This window comes from Chroicocephalus ridibundus, chromosome 23 (assembly GCF_963924245.1).
Source record: "Chroicocephalus ridibundus chromosome 23, bChrRid1.1, whole genome shotgun sequence".
Lineage (NCBI taxonomy): Eukaryota > Metazoa > Chordata > Aves > Charadriiformes > Laridae > Chroicocephalus > Chroicocephalus ridibundus.
Window position 1 is genome coordinate 2,689,983 of NC_086306.1, and position 27,378 is coordinate 2,717,360.

The following is a 27,378-nucleotide window of genomic DNA, read 5'->3' on the forward strand; positions in this document are numbered from 1 at the left end:
TAAAGAGGTTTCCATATTTATTTTTTAAACAGAAAATGTTCTTCAACTCCTCTGTTTCTACCAATACATTAAAAATGGGACTCTCGTAGCCACTGCTAATAAAACGGAGAATAACACTCCAGATGCCTTTATCATTGTTATTTACTTCAACTTAACCTATCCGTTTTATAAGTCTGAATTATTCAAAGTAATCACCATCACTTCCCTGACTGTTATTTGATGAGATAACCCTTCATACCGAGCAAACCCAAAAGCAAAAAACAATCTCACGAATCTTTCTAGCGTTTAGAGACACCTCAAGAGCTTCGAACATTTACCTCTCCTTCCCAGCAGCTGAAATGGTTTTAGGAGGATCATGGTTCATACCTCGCATTCCCTGGAGCCAGAGATGGTATACGTGCAGGGCCCAGATCCATTAACCGATACATCCATGGTCTCAGAGTTTGTTGGCTTGTAGTCCACGTAATACTCCTGTAAAGGGGAGTTCATTTGCCTTTCAGACTCTCGGGCCTTTTTCCTGCGCCTCTTCATGAGAGAGTGCTGCTGGAGCTGCTTCATGCTGGCTGGGTAGCGCTTCCACGACACGTAGATAACCAACAAAATCATGGCCACCGAAAGAAAGAGGGCCACGCTTCCCGCAATTATTTTGTGAAAGGAAACGTGCTCGTACTCTGGTTCCACTCCGGGTGTCGGGAGGTCTGCAGAAGGGCTCGGCATCACAGATGTCGGCTGATTGCTCTCCAGTTTGGAAACGGTAGGTTTAGGAACGAAGACAGGTCTCTGGGGGGTTTTGGGTGTCTGGTACGACCTTTCGGTAACCACCACCTGGATTTCAGCACAGATATTATATGTTTCCACAGCATCGCTCACCTTTTCACCCTGGATGTGTTTAGGGCCTGCACATATCATAGTGCTTTCTTTATTTCCCTTGAAATTCTTTAGCCAAGTAAACAGAGGGCAAATGCTTCGAGTACATTCCCACATATTTCCGGACAGAGTGATGGAGATGAGCGAGATCCAGGTATTGATGGTCTCCTGAGAGATGTTGGTGAGTTTGTTGGAATCCAGGTTCAGCTTTTGCAGGTTGGGGAGGCACTGGAAGGTCCCAGGCTCTACCCCTGTAATGTCATTTCCTGATAAATCCAAGTTGTGCAAGGAACTCCAAGTCCACGTTAACCCTTGGCTAATAGACCGGATCCTATTCCACTGCAAATAAATCGAGCGAAGGTTGAAGAGGCGTGGAAAGTGGGCAAAATTGATCTTAGAAAACTGGTTGTGCTCCAAGTGGAGCTCTGTTAACTTCAAAAGGCCAGCGAAAGCATTACGGGATAAGCTCCGCAGGCGGTTGTAGCCCAAATCCAGAAAGTCAAGGTTTCGGCAGTCTTGGAAAACTCGGATGGGCACGGTTTTCAGCGAGTTAGACCGCAAATGCAAGATCAAGAGTTTACGAAGGCCCTTGAACTGCTCAGACTGCAGCACCTGCAACTTGTTGTACGAGAGGTCCAGATTGCGGAGGTTGGGGACTGGGTGAAACGTTTTGTTGTGCAGATGGGTAATTTTGTTGGAGCTTAGAATTAATTCCTTCAGCCTGCGGATCCCCTGAAATGCATCCTCATCCACAGAGCTGATGTAATTATGGTCAAGATAAAGCCATATGAGCTGATTCAGGCCCGCAAACTGATTTGATTTAAGCTTCTGAATGCTGTTGTACCGTAACGATAAGCCTTGAGACCCTCCAGAAATATTCTGAGGGATGTCTCTGAATGCATGAGATTCGCAGTACACAATCTTGCCATCGCATCTGCAGTTCTTGGGGCAAGCTCGCTGAGCCCCCGCAAGCATAACAAACAGCACCATAGGAAGTAGCACTAACACCACACTCATGCCTCTCAGCTGCTTAATTAAATGGAAACCTACAATATTAAAAAGAAAACAAATGTGCATTGTAAAGCTAGTAAAATAAACGGCCAACAGATTGCTAAGGTCAATGGGGTTTCTAATAGAGCATTAGTGAAGCAGCGGATTTTGAAGACAACCTGTTTGCCTCCTGTCTTGCACTTTTTGTTGTGTAAATTCTTGTCCTTTGAGTTTCTGGCTCGCCATCTCTCCTACCCGCACCATCACCAGTACCACTCTTGTTATTCAATTACTTCCGTGTGATTTATGATCCCTTAGAAGGGCCAAGAGCCTGTTCTCTATTCGCTTTTCTCCTGTACCTCATCTCTCAATGTAGCTGGTATATCCTTATCGCTAGATGCTGAGGTTTTAACAATAAACATATTTGTCAAGTCACTGTGCTGAATACTCCATAGTGCTGGAAAGGAAATGAGCCAAAGCTTCTGGTATTTACGTGCTGCTAAACGTGTTCCCTTAATAAAAGCAATTGCAAGTCCAATTCCTCCAAAAATGACTGCAAAAACATGAGAAATGTACTTATCATAAAGTTTGATCCATCTTTAAGCCATGTATTTATTGTAAAATTAGACATTAAATAAAGGCTTTACTTTTTGCATCGAGTGATTGGTTTTCAAGAATAGGTTCCAGTAGGTTTACTCATGATTTTTCTGTCCCTAAAATCCATAAATAGATGCACAGAAACAAAGTTCAGCCATACAGAGAAGCATACCATATAATGCTAGGATGGGACCCCCATACCAAGATAATGGTAGAGGATGTATTTCTTTCAAATGCATCATAGTCTTAGCACATATTCATTTCAAGTTATCTAGGTGTAGCTATGAATACCTAAGCATTTATTACCTTGTATATACATTATATACACTCTGAACATATATACACAAGTACTTACTTATAAACATTGCCTTAGGAGCAGCAAAACACAGAAAGTTTAAAGGGGTATATTTGGATTTCAACTCCCCTCTCTCTCCCACAGATCTCCTGATTTTAAGATTTTCCATTTGAGATGTCAAATTTACCATACAGCAGCAATGCTGTTATGGGAGAACGGGCACATTTTCCACATTCCTTGAATAATTCTGAAAGGGGGCGGAGGGGTTGTCAGAAAACCCAACATACATACGCACGCTTTCCTTAGCCTGTAATAATTTTAGGACTGATGCCTCTGTCCAGAGTTGCAATCTTGCTAAGAATTAAAATGCATTCTTCCAACAGGGAATATTTTAAAGGCTGGTATCTCCTCCATAAATAATTACTTTATTATTTGTCACACGCACAAAACCAGCCCTGTGCTGCAGTTATCTAATCCAATTTTAAGAACAAGGGGCAATCAGCAAAATAATTCCTAATCTAAAATGCCCCTGAATATGTGACTCCGTCTTTCACTTTAATGGTTTGATTTTTTAATTTAAATCCTCCTCTTTTGCTACTGCCTATGTACCAGCAGCAGCCAGCTAGAAATATGTTCTGGCTGTTACAGACTTGGGGGTTGGGGGGAAGGAGGGAGGGAAATAAACCTGTCACACTTGAAAAAATAAGACTGGCAAATGCCTGCTGGAAATCTCGCAGCAGTATTAGGGGTATCTTTGCAAAAAACCCCAATGAGCCTGTTCAAAAGCACCTATACAAGAAAATCCGCCCCCCCCCCCCTTTGCTTCCCACATACTGCAAAGTGTTAACAGCCCTTTCTGACAGCCTAAATAATACCACTACGGGCTCAGTGAATATGATATAAACCCCGAAGAAATTCTGTCTGAGCGTGCCTCCTGCATCCATGTACTTATCTGTCCCTGTGCAGGTGTGTGGGTGGGTTGTACAGACAGCGGACGTACTCGCCACAGTCCTCAACTCGCTGCATGCATTTACAGATTAATTACATATAAAACCACTGCAGGAGGAAAGGTGTGTATGTGCGTGTTGGGGGGGGGGGGGATACATGATCTAAAAATACAATAGCAAGTACAGTGAGTCACCTGGCAAAGGAATGTGCTGCTGCTGCTGTTTAGACTGTTTCCCCCCTCTTGAACAGCTAATAATCCAACTGAAAAATATACCATGCAGCTGTGCTGACAGACAAACAAGAAAAGTTCACTTACCCATCCTTTTGTCATCCACAAACGTCCTCCTTTTCCTTTCTCCAGCTGTGGTCTTCTCTCTCTTCCCCCCCTTTTTTTTTTTTCCTTGCTTTCCCTTTGCCTCTCTCTCTCTCTCTTTTTAAAACTGGTCTCTTCTCTTTAAACCATCAGCATCTTCATGTCACAGCACGGTTGCCACTCACATCGCCGCCATCCAGCGTGCATGCCAGTAACCCCCACAAAGTTCCCTAGAGAGGACAAGCAAGAATTTGGGGGATGAGGAAGGGAAAGGATAGGGAAGGGGTTGGGGGTGGGGAAGACAGGACGAAGGATGGGGGGGAGCGTGTGGGGGGGTAGGGAGGGACTCTAAGCTGGGAGAGCCGTTGTGTAAGTCATCAGAGAACCATCAGCATTAAGTGGCAATCAGCAAGTAAAAGCTATAGCAGACCACGGAGGTAAACCAACTTCTCTGGGAGCAATAAAAGGAGCTCTGCCGGTACCCAGCGTTTCTCATTCTGCTGCCTTTTGCCATTCCCAGCCCCAGCGCTCCATCCTCGGGCTTCCCAGCTCCCGAAGCAGGCAGGCCTCCTCTGCTGGGCAAGAGCCCAGTTTAAAAGCTACGCAGGCTAGGTTTATCCATTTAGCTGGTCAGGTTTAAAGTGTTTTGTAGCTGTGCTGAGAGGCAGCTCTTGTCTAATTCAGAAGGCTTTCCAGAGAGTGATGATGCTTTGGAGCTTGTTGGTGCTAATGTTCTAGTTTGTGATACACTGAGTGCCCTCCACTGGAGAAAACAGATCACACATTAAAGGCACGAACAAGCGATCCTGTCATTGCTATGCAGACTTTCTTCCTTCAGAAAAGAAAATTAAAGACACAGTATTGCCTTCCCCACCGTCATCCCTCCCCGGACCCCTTTGCCTTCCCTAGATTATTAAATGTTTATATTGTGGATTTTCTGGCAGCCGGTGTAAAGCACTAAATAAAACACCTGTTCCCTGGGAATTTGGCAGCTTGATCTTTTTCTGATCCCCCTGACCTGTATATTTTTTCCTTGGGCAAATTCTAAACTGTTTTTATTTTCCCGTATTTACAGGGTGAGAACAGGAAAAGGAATGTTTGCAGATTAAAAGAGAAAGTCGTGTGAAAGGGTCGGGGTGGGGGGGAACGTACAAACTGATCATCCACGCCAAAAGCATTTAATTGCATGCACCAAATCCAAATGAGAACATACTGAAAACAGCTTGTTTTTTCCTTTTTAACCGAAGTGCCTTTTCATCAGAAAAATACTGAGTGTGATAAACAATGGAGGACTGAAGCTGCAGAACTAGTGACACCTTTTTTTTCCCCTAATTTTCTTCTAAACCTCTCTTTTTCCCCCAGCTCTCCCCCATCTGGAAGCCAAAAGCTCTGCTCTGGATTTCAGCAGAGTTCAGCCTCAGACCTTGCGGGGGGACCCAGGGTATGACACCCCTACGGTGTTTCTCCTCCTCCTGTGTGCCTGGCTGGCTACTACGGCTTCAATTAATTCTCACCCAGTTCAACCGGAGATGTCGAGGGGATCTGGCGTGAGGGCAGTACCGCACGAGCCCCTCTGAATTACTTCTTGTTCGCCCTATTAACCAGACACAGCAGAGAATTTGAGCTCGGTGGAGCCCCCCACACACACATGTGCTATTTTTGGTCTCGGAGCAAACTCAGGCTTCTCAGAGGGCAGCACTGTGCTGTACCTTAACATTTGTAACCCGGGTTCCCAGAGCTTATTTATCTGTGCTGTCTGTCCAGCTGCGCCTCCTCTCCCCCTGCTGCACAGACATCAGGTATTACGAAAACAACTCCCTGCCCAAATCTTCAGTTTAGATGCCAAAACAGCAGAAGTACTTTATAAAAAGTCTGTCATGAGCTAACCATGATGTGTTATTTATTTTTTTTAATATTTTTAAAATATTTCCCTTTATGACTAAACAGCACCCTGCTCAGCATTTTACAGCCCGTATCTCTTGAGCTTTCCATGTACTCCTAATTCCATGCTACAACAAAAATTAAAATTGGATGAAACTTAAGGCCAGATTCTGAGCTATTTTACTTCCTTATTCCTGGCCCAGATAAAAAGACCATTGCTTGTCCCTGCATCCCTTTCCAAAGGCCCTTTCCAAACCCTTTCCCCTGTGCCTGCTCCCCTCCAGGATCTCCATAGGAGCAAAAAGGTTGGGACACAGAACGGGCAAAGCAGTTCAACTCTGCTTTAAAAATAAATACATACAGAAATTCCACAAAGCAATCCACAGAAGCCAACTTTTCACCCCCTATACCTGCATCCAGACTGCAACATCTCAAAGCTTCTGAATAAAAACCCTGGTTTTGTTTATCCTGTTGTAAGAATTTGTTGCTATCTATAGATCAGAGATGGATTTGCATAAGAAAAAATATTGTAATTAATCAGTATTTTTACTCTGAATCGGCCAGCAATACATGCCTCCCTCATACAAGATTCAAAACTTAATTATCATAAATGATGTTAAAAGTGCTTTTTTCCATATCTCTATTAACCGCATCTGCATTACAGTCAGTATAATTCCAGCTAATGTTCATATTTATTCATGATATAATTTCCTAATAAAGGTAAAAGCTAAAGTGTGCAGTTATTATACCTTGTATTGCTAATTCTCCAGGAAGAGTCCATTTGAAACTCTGCCAGACCTGAGAGTGAACTGCGGAGAGCGACGTCTAAAGAAACAGTCCCCATTTTCAGGGGATGTCTTCTCCAGCATCCTTTGACCCCACGAGAGCTGAAGCAGCGTTCTCACAAGCTCTCCTACTGCCATTTACTTATTGAGACTCACACCCCCGTATCCCTACAAAGATTTAAATAATTTTGTTTTCATAAAAATCCTGTGATACTCTAATGGAAAATTTCTCAAACTCCAACCAGAAAACTTTGGTACCTGAGCTAAAACCAAGCGAGTTTTCGCTCAACAGCATAAATGCCACACACCCACTCTGTTTTTAAAAATTTTTTCTGATAAAATGGGAAACAAAACCATTTGAACATTTGCTAAAGAAGAAGAAATGGGAAAGTTTTAATCAGCCTAAATAAATGACTCTAAAAGGTAGAAAAATCTCATAGAAGACAGGAGGATGAAAAACTTGTTTGTGGGTTTGTTCCGTTTCTCTAGAGCGGCGCGAGGTACCAGATCTCTAACCCAGCGGAGAGCAACCTGAAATGCTCTAAGTGCTCGGCTGATCCTCGTCCAACTGGCCAAGTCTCCTGCCACCTGACCAAGAGGTACCCAGAAAAATTAGCCATATTAATAAGTTTGCGTCATGGGATCTATAGTTTCTCTTCCAGGACAATGCATCCGTACATGTCTAAGTTTTTTATCAATACTAACAGTTGTGATTATTTTATATATATATGTCAAGTATATATATACACCTAGTCAAGTATGCTTGGAATTGTAACCTTGAGCCTTTCAGCCTACCAGCTTGCTTCTATGTGCAAATATTTAAAAAATTAACAGCAACAATAACTAATATTTACATGGTACACTGACTTTGCAAAATGTACCGACAGCAAGAGCCCTCACAGCCCGCCTGTAAGGAAGAGAAGCTATCTACGCTTTCCTGCAGTACCAGCTCTTCAGTTACTGGAGATTTATGTCCCTGAGTAACTTCTGGTAGCATCAGCGGTAGAACTACTGCTGGAAGGGAAAGAGCTAATGCTCTTTGGCCAATTTCTTATTTTCTGCCTATGGAGACCACTGAGGTTTGCGCTGCTCCTGCACAGTCTCTTCAAAATACTCCTTAGTGAGAAAGACATGAGAAAAATAAGGCAACTTCGGAGGTGCTTGGGTCTGTCCACGGTATTGCCAGATCCAAGTTTACAAAGCTCGTGACTCAGGCAGCAAACAGCACTTTCTGTTTCCCCTTGATGTACTCAGCCATTACATTGCATTCGGGTTGCATTTTCAAGGCTTTACAAAATCATTTAGACTTCTTGGATAGATGTGGAGGTTTCAGGCATGAAAAGAACAGTCACAGCCATCCAGACAGAATATAAAACAGGAATCCTCCCCAAAATATTGCCGCAACAGACCCATGAGTTCTGCCATAACATAAAGATGAGCGGCCTTGATTTGAAATCCACAAAGGGTGGAAGAGCCTCCCGATTCCTGTGCGAGTTGCTGCTGTGTGTAACAATCTGCACCACTAACGGGTTTTAAGAGTCTGAGCTCTCTAAACGAGCCTGTGTTCAGCAGGAGCCCTGCATCGGGGTCTTCCCCTCACCAGCTCCAATCTCCCAGCAGTCCCAGGAGTCCCACATAAGCCTTTGCTCCCAACAGCTCCATCTTTATCGGGTGCTAATGCAACCTGCCGATGTGCAACCAAAGACACAACCTCGTTACAGCCCCTAACTAAAGAAATTTTGCTCCCTAGTGTAACTACAAAGGTTGATATGACTCAAAGCATAGAAGCAGATGGGCTGAGCTGTGGTGGTCCCAGCTTCAGTCTCTGCACCTCACCCAAGGTGGCCGAGCACACTCCAGGACAAGCTGGACTCTGCACTAGCCCAAATACTGGCTTTAGATGTTCTCCAGCTTTTTTTCAAACCATTATTCTCCCAAGCATATCATCTTCACCAAGATGCATTTCCTCTTCATTTAATTAAGGTTTTATTTAAATTCTTTCTCAGACATCTAATAACTATTTTTATCTATAAATCTATCTGCTTAGTGACAAATGTCTAATCTCAGCCCTAATTGCTTTTAAAGCATCTAACAGCCTTAGCAAACCCAATCCAAAAATAAACAGGCAGCCAAACAATACAGATACTGCATAGCCTAAGATTAACTAGAGCATAACTCCTCCTCAAACGCATGCCCTGCTTTTCTACCCAAATGCCAATTTCTTCGTTTATACCTCTAACAAACAGTCTGCAGGATCATATATCAGAACCTGCTGGCAGCACGATGGAGCCAAAAGATACTTGAGATGTTTCACTGCTGTCAGCTTTCGGGAGACTGAAATGAAAAGGTGGTTGCAACCACGACAGTCCGGTCACCCTCCACCTTGGCTGGCTGGGAGGTGCACTGGGCAAACTGGAAAACACAAAATGCTGACAATGTTTTGCTGGGGTAGGTAGAAGCTTGTCCTTGGCAGACAGCAGGAAACTAGAACATGGCCCATTAGTAATTGGTCTGATTTCAGGGAAGCAAAGGAAATTAAGTAGATGTACGTGCTCACATCCTGCCTTTTCAGAGGAATTATCACAATGACTTACATGCTATAAAATTTTAGCTGGATGAAACATTCTCACAGCGTGATTGCGGCACTGGAGTGTCCTATCAGCACACCTTGGTGGGAAATAGTGGTGGTGGGGGGGACGCTGCCCAGATAGCAGTCCTCTAGATAAGTTTCATCTGAGATTACAAAAGCTTTTTGCCTTTTTTCTTTTTTCTTTTTTTTTAAATTCTCATCACTGTTATTTGCCAAATAACAACACATCAAGGAATTGATTGAGCAGTGAGAAGGTAATCAATGAGCAGTATCATAGGTACGATATCAACTCTCATTGCAACTGCCAACAAACAGAAGAAAAACTCGCCTACCCCAAAGATAACACAGGCACACACGTGCAAACACACCGAGTAACTAAATGCAACGCGAAACTGCACCGATGAGCTCAAGATTAAACAACTTCTGCTTCTTTGTTGTATTTGGCTGCAATAAAAAGGGAAACTCCTGCCCTATGCTGTACTTATAGCAGAATGTATATTCCCCCGTGTGTGCTACAGCAAGCGGCGGCTCCGTCGACGGCACGACACACCAGCAATAACAACAGTCCCAGCGGTTCCAGGCAGCTGGAAGGAGGATTTTTAAGACCATTCAAATATTGGGAAATGCAGCAAGAAAAGGCAGGACTAAAAGGCTGAGCCAACAACTCTCAGTACAGGCAGAGGATGCCGTTGAAGAAGAACGCAGCACTGGAGGTGATTGTCTCTATGCCAGCCCCCCGGCTCCACCGGCCGGCACCCCTGCTACCAAGCAGGCCAGTTGCCACCCAGGCTGGAGCCAAACTCCAGTCCAGGACTGCATGGGCGACCCAGGCTGGGGAAAGCCCAGAGCCGGGGCAGGGGCTCTCTGCTCCGGGTAAAGGGGCAGATTAAGGCAAAATCTGCAGCAGTGGAGCACTAATTCGTTATGAAGACCCAGCCTAAAGCTGAATTTATTACATCCCATGGGACACAACAGCAAATTTGCTAATGTAATTATCTTCTGGTGTCACGGTGGCTATGGTCAAAAGGCCTCCTATGTCTTCATATTTTAGGACCTACTTTAGATCTATAGTAGCCAACCAAATAATTTTAGAATTAGCATTTTGTCTTTTATCACAGGTTTTGTCAGTGATCATTCTCCCCCCTTTCTCTCCTTTGCTCTCTGAACGTTTGCATTTGAAATCACTGTGTGGTGTGTACTGATCTCCCAAAAAATCAGCAATGGATTTCTCTTCTATCAGCATTTCATTGGCTTCTTCTCTTCCTCAACAGTCATTGACAATATTGCCCCCATACAAGGAAAGATATTTGGTCACAGTTTTGTAGGGATACTAATAAATAAATAAAAAAAAAGAATCTCTTTTACCTTCTGTGCTGGGGAATAGTCTGGACAATCTAAACCATCTACTTAAGCGAACCCTTACATTCATATTTTATAAAGGTCTTAAAAAATAAAATTAAATTCCTTCTGCCTCCAGCTATGCATACTGCTAGGGGCTTCTGAAAATACAGCCTTTAACGTCTTTGTCTTCTTTCAGTGACAGACAGGTCTACATCACGTAATAAGAGACGCATTTCATCTTCAGTAAACCCAAAGAAATTAAGTTAAATAAAATACCCCAACCCCTCAACTGTAGCTACGTGATTACGAGTCTGTGCAGCCTTCTTTGAAAACTCCTACAGCTTCTAAAAATGCTATATTTGGGGTATAATTAATCTCTAAATACAGCCAAGGAACCAAGGCTCTGCTTTTGAGCAGGGTTTGTCAGAGCAGTCTGGGACCGGTGTGTGAGCACCCCAATTTCTCCTGACTCTCTCCTCGACACAGGGTCTTCCAGTTTGCAAGCTCGGGCCACGTGTGAAAGCTTCCAGCTTTGTCTTGGTGCCACCAGCGCTCACCGAGTCACACCCGTGTGACGACAACTACAGACACACAGAGTCACCTTAAACCGTTTTCCCTTCTGTCTCTCCTATTCCAGCGTTACAAAAATGCAGAGTGACTTCAAAAGACCGTTGCAGAACATTCATCGGAGGGCATCCGACTCCTTTTCTTCGCTAAGAGAGATGGTTAAAGCATTTCCAAAGGAAAACAAGCAAACAAAACCCAAGCCACTCATCAACAAAAATCCTGCTTTTGAAAACCAATTCCTGCAGCAGCTGGAAAACACCCAAAAGCTGGGATGCCAAAGATGACATGTTTCAAACACTATGAAGTTCTCTTTCGTTTTCGCACTTGGCTGGAAAGCGGTTATGTTTTTAAGCTAGCCAGGTTTTCATTTTTTAGCCATAATATTTCTTGAAAACAATCAACAGGAAATAGCAAGCATGTTAAATAAATTAAAAAAAAAAAATTAAAATCCTTCCTACTCTAACTTTGTGAGAGTGCTGGCAAACCGACTGTGCCACTGTCACTGTTGCTGTACCACTACGATAATTTTGGTATAAGAAGCCAGGAATAATCTCACTTGTGAAAAACAACTTTTAGTCATCTTTTCCTATTTCTTCATAATGCATTGCAACCCAGTTAAGCGCGTTTAAGTTTATTCCTACAGCTTCTCAGAATCGCAGCCGCTTGAGTGACAGTGAACTGACTGAAGATCACAGGATCACAGAACGGTTCGGGTCGGAAGGGACCTTAAAGATCACCTAGTTCCAACCCCCTGCCCTGGGCAGGGACACCTCCCACCAGCCCAGCTGTGAAGATACCCAGCGGCTACAGAAAACAGAGCAGCACGAGGGCGAGGGAGGAACCCACAATTGCTAAACTCTCGTCTACTAAAGAGAGCCCCAAAGTACCGATCAACCACTGGGTAGAACCTGGAAGTGCCTTTGTTAGACACACACCCCCGCGCCTTGTCAAGCAGCCGGCTTTTGGCAAACATTTCAGGGGGCATTTAAGTCAGGTTTCATTCCAGCTTTTTAAAAGTGTTTCATTAAAACAGATAGGATTTAAATAAATGAATTCATCCCAAAGGACATCTGGACATCTGTTATGTACCAAAGTAAATTTCTATTTAGCTAAATCCTGAGGCTTTTTCTATCAGATGGATAATCTTTGGCATTTATATTCCCTCCCCATCCCCATCATTTGGCACCTGCCAATCTTGAGTTTTCATTCTGGAAAGAACCCTGCCTCCCTACAGGAAGGGACCGGGGGAGAGAGAGCCCAAGGGCCCAAATCTTTGAAGGTATCTCACCTTCTAACCCCTCAATAAAGTCAGAAATATTTAAATACAAGCAGGTCCCTGAAGGATGACGTGGGCCACAGCTGGACCAGCTACTGCAGAAGCCATCACCCCATCCCAGTCAAATACATTTGTCAGAGAAGCAGCACATGTTATAGCTGAAAATAACAAGAAAAAAACCCCAACTTTTGCTAGTAACACATTTCTCTCCCTCACTTAAAATTCATGATGCTGAAGCACGTAATAATATGCCATTTACCCACATCTCACTTCTCCTTTCCACAGTGATTGTGTTTAAGGTCATCATTTACATTGAAAACCATCCTTGAGTTAGTTAATTGAATAAAAGTCATTCAAATCTGGCGATTGTTAATGAATTTGAAGTCCTACAATTTGGTTAATCCTTGGAACCGTCGAGAGGCTAAGAAGTCACTTGTCTTTACCACTAATGTTATTAAAGATGGAGACATCTCAGCTTTGCACTATCAGGTTGCTGCATTAATGTACAGTCATTTATGTTTCAATGTGAAAAATGGGAGTGTTGGCCTTCAGGAACAGCAACTGTGATTTTTTTTAAATGGAGACAAGATTTACTAAACATGTCCCTAACTCTGCAGCAGAACCCATGTCATCCCACGAAGGGAATATTTTCACACTCCTCCGGATGATTAATCCAAGAATGTTAATCAAGAGCAATTCAGATGATCACCTTTCAGAGGGATTTTGTTTTGAAACTCGTTTGTTTCGGTGGGGAGGGAGAAGGGGGTCCAGAGGATGACAGGAATGTTGAAAATCCAAGGTCCTGATGTTCCTACATTCACAGCTTGGATGAACACGGTCCATGGTGGGATGACTCTGGGGGCGGTGGAGCGTAGTGGGAATGGAACACCTCCTTCAGCCTGCACCTTCAAAGCCTTTGAGCCATCTGCACACTGCCAACAAGACTTCCTTGCCGTTAATTACCAGTCTCAGAATTTATTCTACTTCCATAAAGTCTTAATGTATCTATGGATTTTCTTTCTCTTTACCTAGTATTTTTTTCCTGTTTGTTTTGGGGGTTTTTGTGGGTTTGTTTGGGTTTTTTTATCTATTCAGATGAAATAATTTTTCATCTGTGGAAAAAAAATCTCACCAAAACTCCTTACTACAAACTGAATAAACTTTCCCTTCTTCATCTAGTTTATTTTGCACTCCTATTTCTAAGCTCAGTCCAAAAATGAGTATCACCTAGAAAAACAGTACTTTGGGAATAGTTGATGAAGGGTTAATAGAATGTCACTACATGTGTTAATACTCTCCTAATTGGCAGTTGCAGTTCTAACATATGATTTATAGTGACGTCTTAACCATCTTTAACATCTACAAACCATGCATGCAATCGCTATTTAGCATTTGTTAGCCCTGCATAAATTACATATAACTATAGTCCTAATATGAAATATGATCAGCTTCACTCTAAAAGTGTAATTTTCATTCTACATTCTCCTCCTATGCATAATCCATGGAAAGTGCTTAAGCACAGCAAAGTGCTTTGGCATAGCAGGAAGAAAGCTTACACCCCTGTGAATCTGAGGAAGTGTAAATTCAGAGGAACTGCTCACGGACAAGATCAGAGAGGGAGTGGGAACACTGGAAATAAGGAAAGAAGCTTCTTGATCGTCTCTTTGCAGTTTTCCTAAAGGTAAGAAGAGACTACAAGGAAACAGCATGTGTTTACTCTTTGTCTCCTCTTTTTAGTATTGAAAAAATGCCAAATTAACCAGTTCGTTTGTTTGTTTGTTTTAAAAAAAAGGACTTATTTTCCTCCACCCAACAGTGTCACAATTAAGTAGGTGCAACATAAACTTCCATGTTGTCCCACCAACGTGCTTCATTTCAGGAATTAAGAGCTGGGAAGACTCTTTCATCTCCATTGCACAAATCAAAGCTTTGGCCGAGCAATGAAAAGGCCAATGAGATGGTTTAGTAGTGCCAGTTGTGGTGGTGGTTTTGCAACATGTGCATTTGCCCAGTAGACCCTGAAGGAGGATGACCAACTAATTTCCATGCCAATCATCAGCCTGCCACTACCCAACCCCGGCTGGAATGAGAACAGCCTGGACTCAAACCAGTGACCTCCTGTGAGAGGCTGCATCAACGTCATGCCCAAGTGCCCAAGAGACAGAGAGATATTTAATTAAAATAACAAGAAGAGACCATTCCAGCTGGACACTTATTCTACACAGGACTGAACATGCACTTAACTAAGAGACTGTCAGAGGTATAAGTCATGTCCACGTTATCAGGAACGGCCCCTTTAAGCAAATTTCTTCCCGGCTCCGGGATTCAGGGTGAGGAGGTGCTGGTTATTGGGCAGGGGCTGTTGGAATTGCCCACTCGTTAAAGGCAATCCCACTCCACAGTGTGTAAGATCTTGCATGGACATCCGGGATCTTGTTCTTCTCCTGTAATGCCCCATGCTTTGCCCTCTTTAGCCTCAGCTACACACTCCCCCATCACTCACTCTTTCCAACTACTCAGCATTATTCCCAATGGAAGCTATCGACACCTCCAATTAGGCTGTTTAGCTTCCAAGTACAGATCTTCAAGTCACTGCATTCAAAATGAGCTTGCAAATTCTATAGGCTAAAAACGTATATAAATTCTCCAAGCTAATCTGGCACATTTTGAATGAAACAGATGTGTCCACATTTGATGTGCACCAGTAACGTACATGCCCAGGGAAACAGGAGTCTTTATGTATGTAAATGGGCGTATGTATTTCACGAACTAGCTTGCACATCAGATTTTGCTTTGCACATGTGCTTTGCACAATGCCGCTGAAATGAGAGGGACTGCAGACATCTGTATAAAGTTAATTGGCAAGCCTTTCATAACATGACTTCCCTTCAATGCGATTTACAGGCAAAACAATAATTAGGGGGGCACAATTTTGTGATTTCTAAGGTATCTCTATTGAGTTTTGAAATGCATCTGCAAATGAGTGCCAGTTAAGAACAAAGGGGGAAGTGGACCCTGCCTCCCTAAATTGTTTTAGGAGAGTTCCCCGGAAACCCAAGCAGTGGGGGAGCGCAGGGACAGACAGCAGGAGGGTGCACACATGCATTTCGGTTCTCCAAAGTAATCGACTCCTTCGTACTTGAGTGACAGCATGAGCCAAATCCATCCAAAATCTGCTTCTGCAGTTTCTGACCCACAAAGGCTCTGAAACCGTCTGGGTTTTTCTGCTATGAAGGGTTGTCACAATCCTGTAAATGTGACACCCGGCCTCTTCAGTGACAGAGCCATCCCCTGTAAGAGGTGCAGTAGCACAGCTAAACTGATTTTAAAAAATCGCGTCCTTCACCCAAGTTTCATAACTAGTAAAACTTAAAACCAGAATACACTGGTTAATAAAGGCACTCAAGAAGTGAGCATGCCTCTCTCCTCTGCTTATATACAGCAGCTACCGTATATACCGGGCCAGTATTTCTGCATGTCTTTATCTCATTAATACATTTTAACTCATGGTGAGCATTTTGTAGGGTAAGAGTCTTCCGCACAGAGATATGTGAACCAGCCAACAATAACAACTCAAGTCACAGGATTAAACGCTACAAACTCAGGGTGGGTTTTTAGGGAAATGAGAACATGTTTCACCATATCATCTTGAACACATGATTGCCTTACTTTTGTTAGCATTCAGCTCCAGTAGAATGATTTGGCGATAAGGCCTACTTCAAGTCAATTTATCTGGGCTGTATTCACTCACTTCCTTTTAATCTGGTCTCATTCACCAAGGCTGAAATAGATACATGACTCAGAAATGCTGCAAATAAAGCCAGCACGCATCTTTGTTTCAAGGGCTACTGAACTCGGACCTTGGGTTTTCCTTTCCCCCTCTCTCCCCACTGCTAGAAAACTATGAATAAATTAGCAATTGGAGTGTAATGGCTGGAGCAACTTCATTAATACACTGTCGTCCCGTGCTGACGTACAGCTTCTGACATTGAGGCTCTAATGTCCTGTGAACTATTGATGGAAATGTCTACATCCAAGCTCTCATCTCCAACTCTTCGTATGCTAAGTGTTTAATTGTCAACATGACCACTGCCATTTGGCTGGTACATTAAAACCAGCGTATGATAAAACCCTTTCTGGATTCCTGAATGCGTTTGTGCACTATTGAAGTATCTTTGATTTTAATGCAAGCAAATACAATCAACAATACTGTTCCCCTACCTGTAGGCACGGTGTCATATACGCCGTTAACAGAGATGCAGCTAAACAAAGATGCAGAGGGAACATAACTGTCTCCCCAGCTGATGGATAAAGAACTGAAACGTCAAAGAATTGACATGCCCAAAGTGTCACAAAATATCTGTACCAGACTTTGACCTGAGCCGGCACCTTTGCAGATTCCTTCCATGGTTTAACTGTGACTATCCTTTCTGTAGTCCAACCAAGCACTCAAGTTGTGACCAAACAAAAAAAAAATCCCTGCAGAATATAGTCAAGTTCCCTAATGCTGGACTACGTTAAATACTGTAGGTTAGAAGACACACTAACCGTGAGCCACAGAAAAAGCTGTTGCAGAGCGACAGGACAAGAGGCAAGGAATACAAGTCACAGCACGGGAAACGGCAACTAGATGGAGGGAAGGTGTTTTCATCATGGGATGGTCACGTACCAGAACAGGTTCCGGTATCTCTACCCTCGGAAATATTCAAAACCAGACTGGACACGGGCTGACGTAACCTGATGTAACTGAACTGCTTTGAGCAGGAGGGGCTGGACAACAGATGTCCAGAAGTCCCTTCCAGCATCAGTTACTCTATAAAAGAAAACTTAAGCACCTGGAACTTTTAGGGTGGGTTAAATATATACCTTAGTGCTTTTGTGTGATTCTATCAGGCACCAGTCAGCACGTTCAGCAAGTAAACAGCTCTGTAAATGAGGATGGAAGTTCCTCATGCGACGCTCTCACAGGAAAGGACAGGTTTTCAAGGGTGAAGTACCCACAACTGGAACCTGAAATGGAAAAAGAAAAATGCTCAGAACTCAGTAAGTTCCATTCTTCCAGAACTCTGAATGACCAGATGAGTGAATAAACAACAAACAAACTCTTCAGACACTGGCAACAGTTAATTCTCATTTAAGTGAAAGATTCCAACTGACTATAATTTGTTATTTAATTCGATCTCTATGCAAATGTATTCAAAACAGGAGGTACCCTGAAAACAAGAATTTTTTAATCAGTGTTTATTCCATCGGACATACACAACCTGGAATACCATAAGCATTAAACCTTGGTATGGTTTTGATTTTTTCTGGAATTCAGAAAGCCTGTCTTAATTTTTTCCCCTTGTCACCCTACTTCTTGCGCGTCTCAAACCCTGTTCGTAGGAAGTTTCCGGTCTACTAGGCAGATTCATGACCCAGACAACCGAGAGGGTAGGCACCTACTGCAAGGACTTGGACTGACTATAAGCTCCACTGACATTACCACGAGGCTGTTTTGTTGCTAAGATGAATAGGAGTAGGAAAATACTGGCCTCTATCTGTATATTGAAATTGTATGTAAGCACCAGCAGAGTACATTCACACTGCGGCAGTTGGTGGAGCTGTGCTTAAAAGACAAGGCAGAAAGGCAGGTTACTACGGATGATTTGCTAAAGACAGACCTATTCCTACGAGCTTACCCCTGCTCAAGTCCTCGTGTGGGTGCAGGGACCCCAATCATAGAATCGTTTAGGTTGGAAAAGACCTTTAAGATCATTGAATGCAACCATAAGCCAATGAAGGCTTCTACTAGCATCTTCCCACAACTGCACCTCCAAGCACCACCCCTAGTATGAAATCTGTTTCTTGTAAGCATGTGGAATCTGTGCAAAGGAAATTTCTTTTCATTCCTTGATTTCCACAGGAAAGACTAAAAATGGCAGCCTGTAGCTGTTCCCCTTCTGAAAAATATTACTAGAAGCCACTGTGATCCAGCTGCTACTGCTGCTGGTCATTTTTCCTGCATCATTAACTCCTCTTCCCTTCTTGTCCAGTGAAGTGGAATTACAGCTGAAGGATCTGTGGTACGAAAACTTTCTGATCCTGCTCGCTCTGTACCCAGTGATGCCGTCGTGGCAGGCATACCTGCTGATCAAAGTCAACAAGCATGCAGCCTTAACATCGCTAATTTCCATGTGTTCACAGCACCTGTAGGTGTCCTTCTAGAAATTTTTCTGGCCACAGAAGAACGGTGCTGTTCATTGATTTTCCCCACAGACTGCAGTGCAACCTAGAGGCTTCAACCCAAAGCAAAACCTCACTGAGGATATGAAAGCCTACCAGGCTCCAGAGGACTTTCTCTATACATTGCTATTTGTATGATTATTATTTAAGTATAATATTATTTATTGTTTGCATTGCAATGGCATTTAGAAATCCCCATCATGGACAAGAGTACCAGTTGCTGCGCAGGTAGATTAAAAGATAGCATTGTTCAAGGAGCTAATAACACGAACAGAATTAAAAAATCAAGAGGTTGATACAAATAGACAAACTTGTTCCTACCAGAGAGAAGCAGGAAACAGATCTCATCAGTTCAATACACAGTAGCATCAAGGTAAGTTAAAATATTTAACTCTATACATTTTCCAGAAGGAGAAAAAAGAAAGAAGTTTCAGAGAAAAAGGCATCATTCTGTCAGCAAACAACCCACAGAATCCTGTCTCAACTCAGGGATTCACCCAGGAAAATAAAACTCAGCAGATTTTGGAAATGTGTCTTTCATGTTCTTCCTTTTTTAAAACTATTCATAAAATTGACTGCCACAGGATCTTATTAACCTGCGAAAGTTATGGAACTTTATCACGATTATCAATGCCTTCTAATTAATAAGGAGCAAAACAACATCCAACTGTTTTGAAAAGGGGGGCTAAATCTTCTTATGTACATCGGCCTCTTATTAATGGGTGCTAGAAGGAATACTTCCTAGTGGAGAGAATTATCCTTTATCTATTACATCATGTCCTAAAGGCATTACTACTACTGTCTGCTGGAGAAGAGGATATAGAAACAACTGGGCCATTTGGGTTAGGCAAATACTATTTGACGCCGTTCCGGAGCATTATGTTAATGAGGCTCTAATTTCCACCTCCAATATTCTTCCAAAAGACTGCCCTACCCTAAGCTAGTTCAATATAAACAAGCTTAACCTAAGGACCTTATACGACAAGCAAGTCCTAAAAGACAAAGCCTCTCCCAAATGTTCCTATGAAACACTTACTTTGGTTGAACACGTAAGTCATTATGAAGAGGAACATGAAAAAAAGCTGAGAAAGTTCCCACAGGAGGCATGAAACGAGAGAGAAATACCAAGCGCGCCAACAGGAAAATTTTGCCTTGCCACTTCTCATTATTCCAGCTATTATCAGTGAGGTTAAAGCCTTGTCCAGAGCCTGCTCTCCAGAGGCTGAGCATCCTTAAAACCGATTGACATCAAGGGCGCTCAGCACCTCACAAAATCAAGCTTACGTTCCTCAGAGTAGTTACCAAAGAAGCCTCTTGTACAAGCACTTGGAACAAACAACTGAACACGCTGTATAGGAGAGATACTTAATGCAGCAGTTTTTCAACTTCAAGATAATTTACAATGCTACAGTAATACATGGGGCCTTGAATGTTTTCAGAACAAAAATGAAAATACAACCTAAGGCTGATTTACAGAACCGCTGATCTGCATTTCTGAATGCTGCTCTCGCGTATGAAACGCACTCCAAGACCACTCAGGCCAAATTCTAACTTGAATTATCAAGGAGTAAATCAAGAGCCCCCCCTTCTCTCCCCCACGTCTTCAAAAAAAGCAGTGGAAAAACTCACTCTGCTTAGAAATAACTCTCCCCATTTCACCACAGGCTTTGCGGCATTTCCCACTCTCATCGCTAAGGGCATTGGCATAAAGAAGCTCACCTGCTCGTGCTGCTAATTCCCCACCTGGCATTACGATTGTGGGAGTCATAACCATCGCCCCATGGCAGCAAGTGCTTTCTGGTAAAGCCGCCTTAGAGATCTGTAGCTGTACAAAACAAATACTAGGGTATGTGCTGCAAGCATTTACCTGGAGCTCACAGCAATCCACCTATTGATTGACTCTATCCATTTTTCCTACGTTGGGCAAGCTGGGTTGGGACAGCTGCCTGGACACGGGAGCCCCCTTAAAACATCAAGGGCTGCTGGCAGGCTTTCACTCGGTGGTAGATTTTTACAACGTCTGCTATTAGAAGGTCCATGCACACCAACATCTTCATCAAACTGCTCCGGGACAGGACACCGAAGGACGACTCCTGCAAGGCAGACCCTGCATCCCTCTCCCTTCCATTCACCCTGCGCTTCATCACTCCTCGTAACAAGACACTGGGGGTTCATCCCCCTCCAAGAACGAGCCCTGTATTTCCTGCAAAATAGGGAGCTACAGATCAGACGATTTGACCTCAGGCTAATGCATTTCGTATGACTCTTTCAATAAATTCATATAAAATAGGCATACGTAGATATACAACTGTAGGACAGAAGAATAAAGAACAGCAAATTATCAAAAGTAACTGCTTAATCACTAAACAGTAGAAATCCAAGCCATATAAAAAGCTAAAGAGTACAGAAAAAGAGGGGGAAAGCCATTTAAAAAATAAAACATATTAGCCAGCAAAGGGAATCAAAGTACCAGCAATGCTTCCCCCGATATCTACGTGGTTGTCAGAGGAAATGCTCTGTTATTCAAAAATAGTGGGTAATTGCCCGTACAATTTCATCCTCCAGGTCTTGGACTGCATTATGCCGCAAAACCTGGCTGGGAAAGAAACGTATTGTAGCTGAAAATACTGTCCCTTTTAGTATTCTGCCACATATACTCATTTTGAGGAAAAGCAAGCAATCACACAGTCTAAGAGCCTGTCACTGATGAACCCCGAAACAGCCACTAAGCAGAAACCACAAGCAAAAGCAAAAAATAAAGGTCATTTATTTAATTTTGAGATTTCCTTGCACTGTATTAAATAAGCTATGAGGGTGACAACTAATTGAAGTGGATGCACATCCTGCCAACCAGGAAACCCCCACCCACTTTTTATTTGCCTCTAACCTTTCTTATTGTCATGACAATGTCTGCATTTTCTCACTTTAAAACACAAACAAGTCAATGTAAGCATGGCTGGAAGGCTAAGATGATTACGGGATAATTCGTGTTTGCAAGAGCAAACAAAATCAATTGCAATTGTTTAGGAGCCAAGCACATTAAATAGTGGTGAAAAGATATTTGCTGGACTTTTACAACATGTTTTTTTTTTTTAATCCCAAGAGAACTAAGGGACAGACTGAGTAAACCCCTTCGGAACTTTTTTGGCAACGTACCCACTGTCCCACCCAGAGTGGCAATGGAGGGGGGTGTCTCCATCTGCTGCAGGTGAAACAAAAATGGATATGGACAAAACCAACCACAAAGACCCAATCCCTCCTGAAAAACAATAAGAGAGAGAGAGAAATTGATTGGTTCAGGAAGTCAATTGAATTCTCTGTTATAACAGATTAAATACAGAATTACTCAATTAACTTCAGATTAATTATGCCTCTCAGGTAAACATGAGGACTGTCATCTTGGCTAACACGAGGCACTGCATCATGAGGTATTGAATCAACTGCTTCTCACCCCGACAAGGCCTCGTTAGTGTTCTAAAAAGCCCAAATCATTCCCCTTCCCATTTATAACAAACGTCCTCCGACGACTGGATACACAAAATTGGCAATTCCTGCTCTGTCCTGCAGATCCCACCGATGTTTTCCTAAGAGCTGCTCATTCTTAGGGAGGGGTGGGGGGTAAATCACGTACACCATTGCTCAAGTTTTAGTTACACGTCACGTCAGTTTTAATGGACTGCTTGGCACTAGAAACGCAAAAAGAAAAGCAGATCAAATCAGAAGCCCCTGTTGGCCAAGGAGAGCCAGGACTATTTAGCCTCAGAGGATCTGATCTCTGTGTCAAGCACCTGATGGGAAGGAGCAACCACGAGAGCCAGAGCCCTTGTGCTGCCCAGAGACAGGGTGGGAGGCAACAGGCACAGCCTGAAACATGGGAAATTGCATTTACACATAAGAAAAAGCTTTTTACTGTGAGGGTGGCTCAGACCCTGGAAGAGGTTGCCCAAAGAGGTTGTGGAGACTCCATTTCTGCCCATATTCAGAACTCGGAGAGGACACAACCTGGGCAACCTGCTCTCCAGGTGACCCTGCTTTGAGCCGGGGCTTGGGCTGGTCCGTCTCCAGAGACCCCTTCCACTCACAACTCTTCTGTCATTCTCTGAGAAGGGTTAAAATTGCAGCTCTGGATGTTGGTAATCCGCCCGTAATACAAATTATATAGATAATGAAGGAACTTCAAGGTGCCTGAGGAAGGAGAAAAGAAAAAGTTCTCAAGTAATGTGTCTTGGTTTAATTATTTATGGTGATGCTTGATGGTCTCATTATTGGGTCATACATGACCCCTGGGTAGTGTCTTCAGCTTTCCACATTCATGTTATTGTGACACAAATAACTTTGGCAATTACTTCTTCTTCAGTGCCACAGAATTGTGTATTTTTTGCTGAGAAAAAAGGTTGGTTTTAACACAAGCAAATGTCCTTTAGAAACAGACAGTATCATTATACTCAAGAGGCCAATTATTCATTCTTTATTCATTTTTTTTATCCTAGTTTCTGCTTTATAAGACTAGGGCAATTTGCGAGGGGTTATCTTTACTGAGATCCTTTAGATAGTCTGCACAAAATGCCTGGGAGTATTTTAACACGTAAAAAATTTGTCAGACAGTTGTAAAACATGTGCATTGTCAGGAAGCACCCAGTTTTAAGGCAGTGAGTCTTACTTTAACTTAATAAATCAATATATTTTCTTACTTATCTTCAGAACTCTTCCATTATATAGAAATACTCAGCTCTTTCAGCATAGATAGATTACAGACTATCCATTTCCTGGAAATTACAATCTTCTGGGGGAAAAAAATCAAAAAAACTCAAATTAAGAAAAGTCAAAGCAGCATACAGATCAAACTCTGCATTATTTCAGTACAGAAACAGTAAGCTATATTACATACCTAGGTAAATAGCAGAGGAATTACTTACTTATCTAAATAATGCAATGTGGGTTTGCACTTGGAACCTGAAAGAACAAACTGGAGTGGAGGATTCCAAAATCATCTCCTGAATTGAACAAAAATAGTCTATTTTTTCCCTGCTGATAAAAGGGTATTTTATTCAGTTGGAATGCATCTTCAGCTACCACAGATGCCTCTGAAAATCTCACTCGTGGCTTTCAACGCTAGTTCCCATCCCTGCAGCTGTCTGTCAGGCTACAGAAGCCCATCATTTGGGGTTAAATTCTCCCATAGCATGAGAGTGATTCAACATAATGCTCAGCAACAAATGCCTCGGGGGGGGGGGCAAGAATCCACCATAGGGAATTATGTGATCTATAACTATTTGAGTCAACATTCAATTGTGATTATGAATGCCCTAAAAATTGCTGACCTACACTAATCTGAAAAAAAAAACAAATCAGGAAATAAAGTAGGGAAAAACACACAGCAAAACATATCATTCGGCAGACAGCGTGGGATGAACCTGGAAATTCGGTTTCTATTTCAGGCTACGTTTTGACAAGTTACCTCCCCTCTCTGTTCTCACCTTTCCTCCTACCGGGACAAGGTTCTTCTCTTGCAACTACTTAGGTATGATTTATGCTGTGCTGGCATCCGAGAGTGTAAAAACCACAGATTGCGTCCAGAGAACCTCGAGAGATGTTCCCTACTCAGAAGAAAGCGGCACAAGAGACCTAGGATCTTGGCTGGCCTCTCTTAATGCTGTCTTAGCAATAAAGTCCTTGAATTTAAGCAAAGCAAGCGCAGTTTCATGCTGGGAACTGTTTAACACGACTCTTCTCCATGCTGGTTTCTCAGTAAGTGTGTGTTCACCAGGGAGCTAAACACAGAATCACACAAGCACCTGGGAAAGCTCTTCCACAGTGAACAAAATCTAAGAAGTAAATAATGTTTTCTCACACTTAAAAAAATTTTTATTTACCAAGGGCAAAATGCTTCTGAAAAGGCTGCTTTAGTCTATTATTTAAATGGAGACTCCAGATGCCCCAAAGGCAATGCAGAAGGAAGTATCTTGTATCTTCTGTTAACACATTTATTTACCCAAGAGGTTGGAAGTGCCCCCCACCACTGTGTTGGGTTTTACAGGTTTTTAATAAAATCAAATATAAAACTTTGTCTTTAGACTCATCGTCTAGTCAACACACTTAAATAGTTCCTCGGGAGCTGCTTTGGTGAGCCCTATATTCAGTAGAAATTGTTCCAGGGACACACGTTTTTCTCCCCCTCAGGGTTGGGGGGAGTTTGTGCCGCGCTGTTTACACAGCAGGGCACAGCACACGCCAGCACAGCAGCTAAAATAAACCAGTTGTCAAAATTAGTTATTGTCTTGAAAGAGACTAAAAGCGAAAGCAAAATTTTAAATGGAAATAGAAAAAGTCCGACAGACAGCAAAGCTCTTTCTCTCCCAGTTAAAAAATCCAATCCCAAACACAGCCTGCCAGTGTTGGGGTCCCTCCCCTGCCGGACTTTCCCAGGGCAAACGTGATGATAAGGCTGGGCTTCAAAGCACCAGTCACTTCCAGGGCCTCCTGGCTCCAAGCATCCCACTGAACATGGAAAATGACAGCGTACATCTTGGATCACTGAGGATCCAGGAACAGAGGTCGGTTCAACTGATGAACAACCAGTTGAACGAGGCAGGAAATTCCTCCGGTTTGGAGCTCTGGAGAATTGGAACATCCTCTGTGATGCGCTCCATAAAATCGCCAAATTGCATCACAACTGTTTTGGCAAAATTTGCTTCAGCTCTTATTCTCTATTCTATGTATATTCCATTTTCTTCATAGTCTCAGATCAATCCCCCAAAACTCCAAGGCTATGCCTTGCATCCCTTCACATCCTAAGCCACTAAAATGCACTGTTTCCTAAAGGATTAATAACAAGAAGAGCCCATCGAACAGCTGTATCGTCCTAATGGCTATGAGAGATCTGAAGAAAATGGGTATCTGGATTCCAACTTCATCGCAGATTAGGAGTACTTGCCAAATTGAGTCCCTGCTTCTTTCTGGCTTAGCTATATTAAACAGGGGCATACACATTCTGAATGTGCTTTTTATTTGAAAAGATACTGATAAAAACATACCGAAGTTCATCTCCTTGTTGTTGCCACTAGCACAAAACGTAGCCAAAAGTGAGATCCTGCATAGGGGCCTTTGAGCCATCTCACGGCAAAGTGAATACGTTACAACAATCAGATCACGCTGTAATTTACTCTACACACATCGTCTGCCTCCCTGCAGATTTCAAACCTGTAATAATGGACCACTTGAGTTCAGAGAAATAAGGTGTTTGTCAAAAGGGTCTGCATATTGCTTTCTTGGAGGCCTCAATTCAGCAAAGCATTTAAAATCCGCTTCCCTTTAACATATGGTTAAAGCCCACTGAAGCCATTCACACACGCTTAAGTGCGGCACTGAGGCGGACTGCAAGTCTGAAAGCACGTTTGAAAAGTAGAAATAGCAGGTATGTATTCAATGGGTCTAGCTTTCTACAACAATGCGGGGCTATTCCGCCTCCTGTTATGATAACCACAGACAATTCCTTACTGAACTACTACATAGAGGAAATCTGATTTTTTAAAAAAAAATATATAATTCTTTACTTTTTAGAGCTCTGGGAAGCCTCTGCTCATTAGTAAAATATAAACGTATTACAAGAGACAATACACGCATGAGGGTCAACATTTTCCTCCCACCCCATGCCACTGCTAGTGCCGGAGTTTTCTTAGGGCATGGCTGATCCATGCACGAAATAAAACCGGAGCAGAGACGCTTGAGCCACATCAGCCACAACCTAACCCCTGCCAGAACTCAAAGCAGCAGAGTCGCATCAGCACAACACTGTGTCCAGATTAATCAGTTTTTCCGAGAGGCAGAGCTAATTAGCCCGTGCGCTGCCCTACCACCGCTATACTGCTTTTAGACCCATCGGCCTGCTCTCGCCTGCTTTGCACAATGCAGACACAACCCAGAAGACACGGCCCCCAGCAGAGACTGAAGCGAACGTGGTAAGAAAACTGTACAAGGCGGGTGACGTAGTGTCCCTTTTTGGATTGTGACATCCCTATCAGTAGGGACAAACAGGAAAAAGAACATCCCTGCAATAATTAATGCAGTGGATAATAACAGCATTGATTCGAGTAGGAAATATTAATTCAAGACATTTGAATTTCTGCCATTTTTAGCCCAGCCTCTTCTCTCACCCTCAACTCTGCCATCTCCCCGACTGCGGCTCAGCCCAGGTGCTCCTCACACGGCTCAGAGCGGCTCTGCTGGACAGATGAAAGGTTCATTTACATGCCTGTAGCAGCTGTAGTGGAATTAATATTGGTCTCATTATCTCAGCTTAGGATGTACAAGCCACTGGGTTTGCAATGCATACTGATGCAATAAAGAGAGGGGAAGAGGGAAAAGAAAGCCGGCTATTTGCATTATGAATGATACAGCGAAGAGTTGAGGACATCCTAGAAAGGAGAGAGTTAAACTGGAGTAATACCCTGAAAGCTAATAGCACCTAATGCAATTTATTAAAAGAAATCTGTTGAAGTACCTAGTCTATGCCACAGTAGTTTTAATTAAAAGGTGGAAGAAAAGTGAAATCATTTATCCAAATCGCCCTTCTTAAAGTTAGGGCCCAGTTTTGAAACATCCATTTCCATACATCTACAGTATGGGCATTACCAACTCCCAGATTTAAAAATTCAAGAGACTATTAAAAAAAGATTTATCGGTTGCTGCTGTTTAATGAGCCGG

The 27,378-nt window shown here is 42.8% G+C and overlaps 1 protein-coding gene across 7 annotated transcripts in view; it reads right to left on the reverse strand.

Annotated features, from left to right (window-relative positions):
• LRRTM4 (leucine rich repeat transmembrane neuronal 4) overlaps nt 1-27,378 on the reverse strand; it is a 571,952-nt gene that overhangs the window by 225,613 nt on the left and 318,961 nt on the right. For 5 of the 7 annotated variants that reach the window (XM_063358751.1, XM_063358750.1, XM_063358752.1 and 2 more), the window contains 3 exons: nt 17,317-17,460; nt 4,014-4,240; nt 367-1,913 (listed from right to left, as the gene is read on the reverse strand). In XM_063358751.1, the coding sequence (XP_063214821.1) occupies nt 367-1,913; nt 4,014-4,017 (1,551 nt within the window). In that variant the 5' untranslated portion in view covers nt 4,018-4,240; nt 17,317-17,460. Of the gene's footprint in view, nt 1-317; nt 1,914-4,013; nt 4,241-17,316; nt 17,461-27,378 lie in introns of those variants that run through there. The other 2 variants (XM_063358756.1, XM_063358755.1) reach the window with 1 other exon arrangement.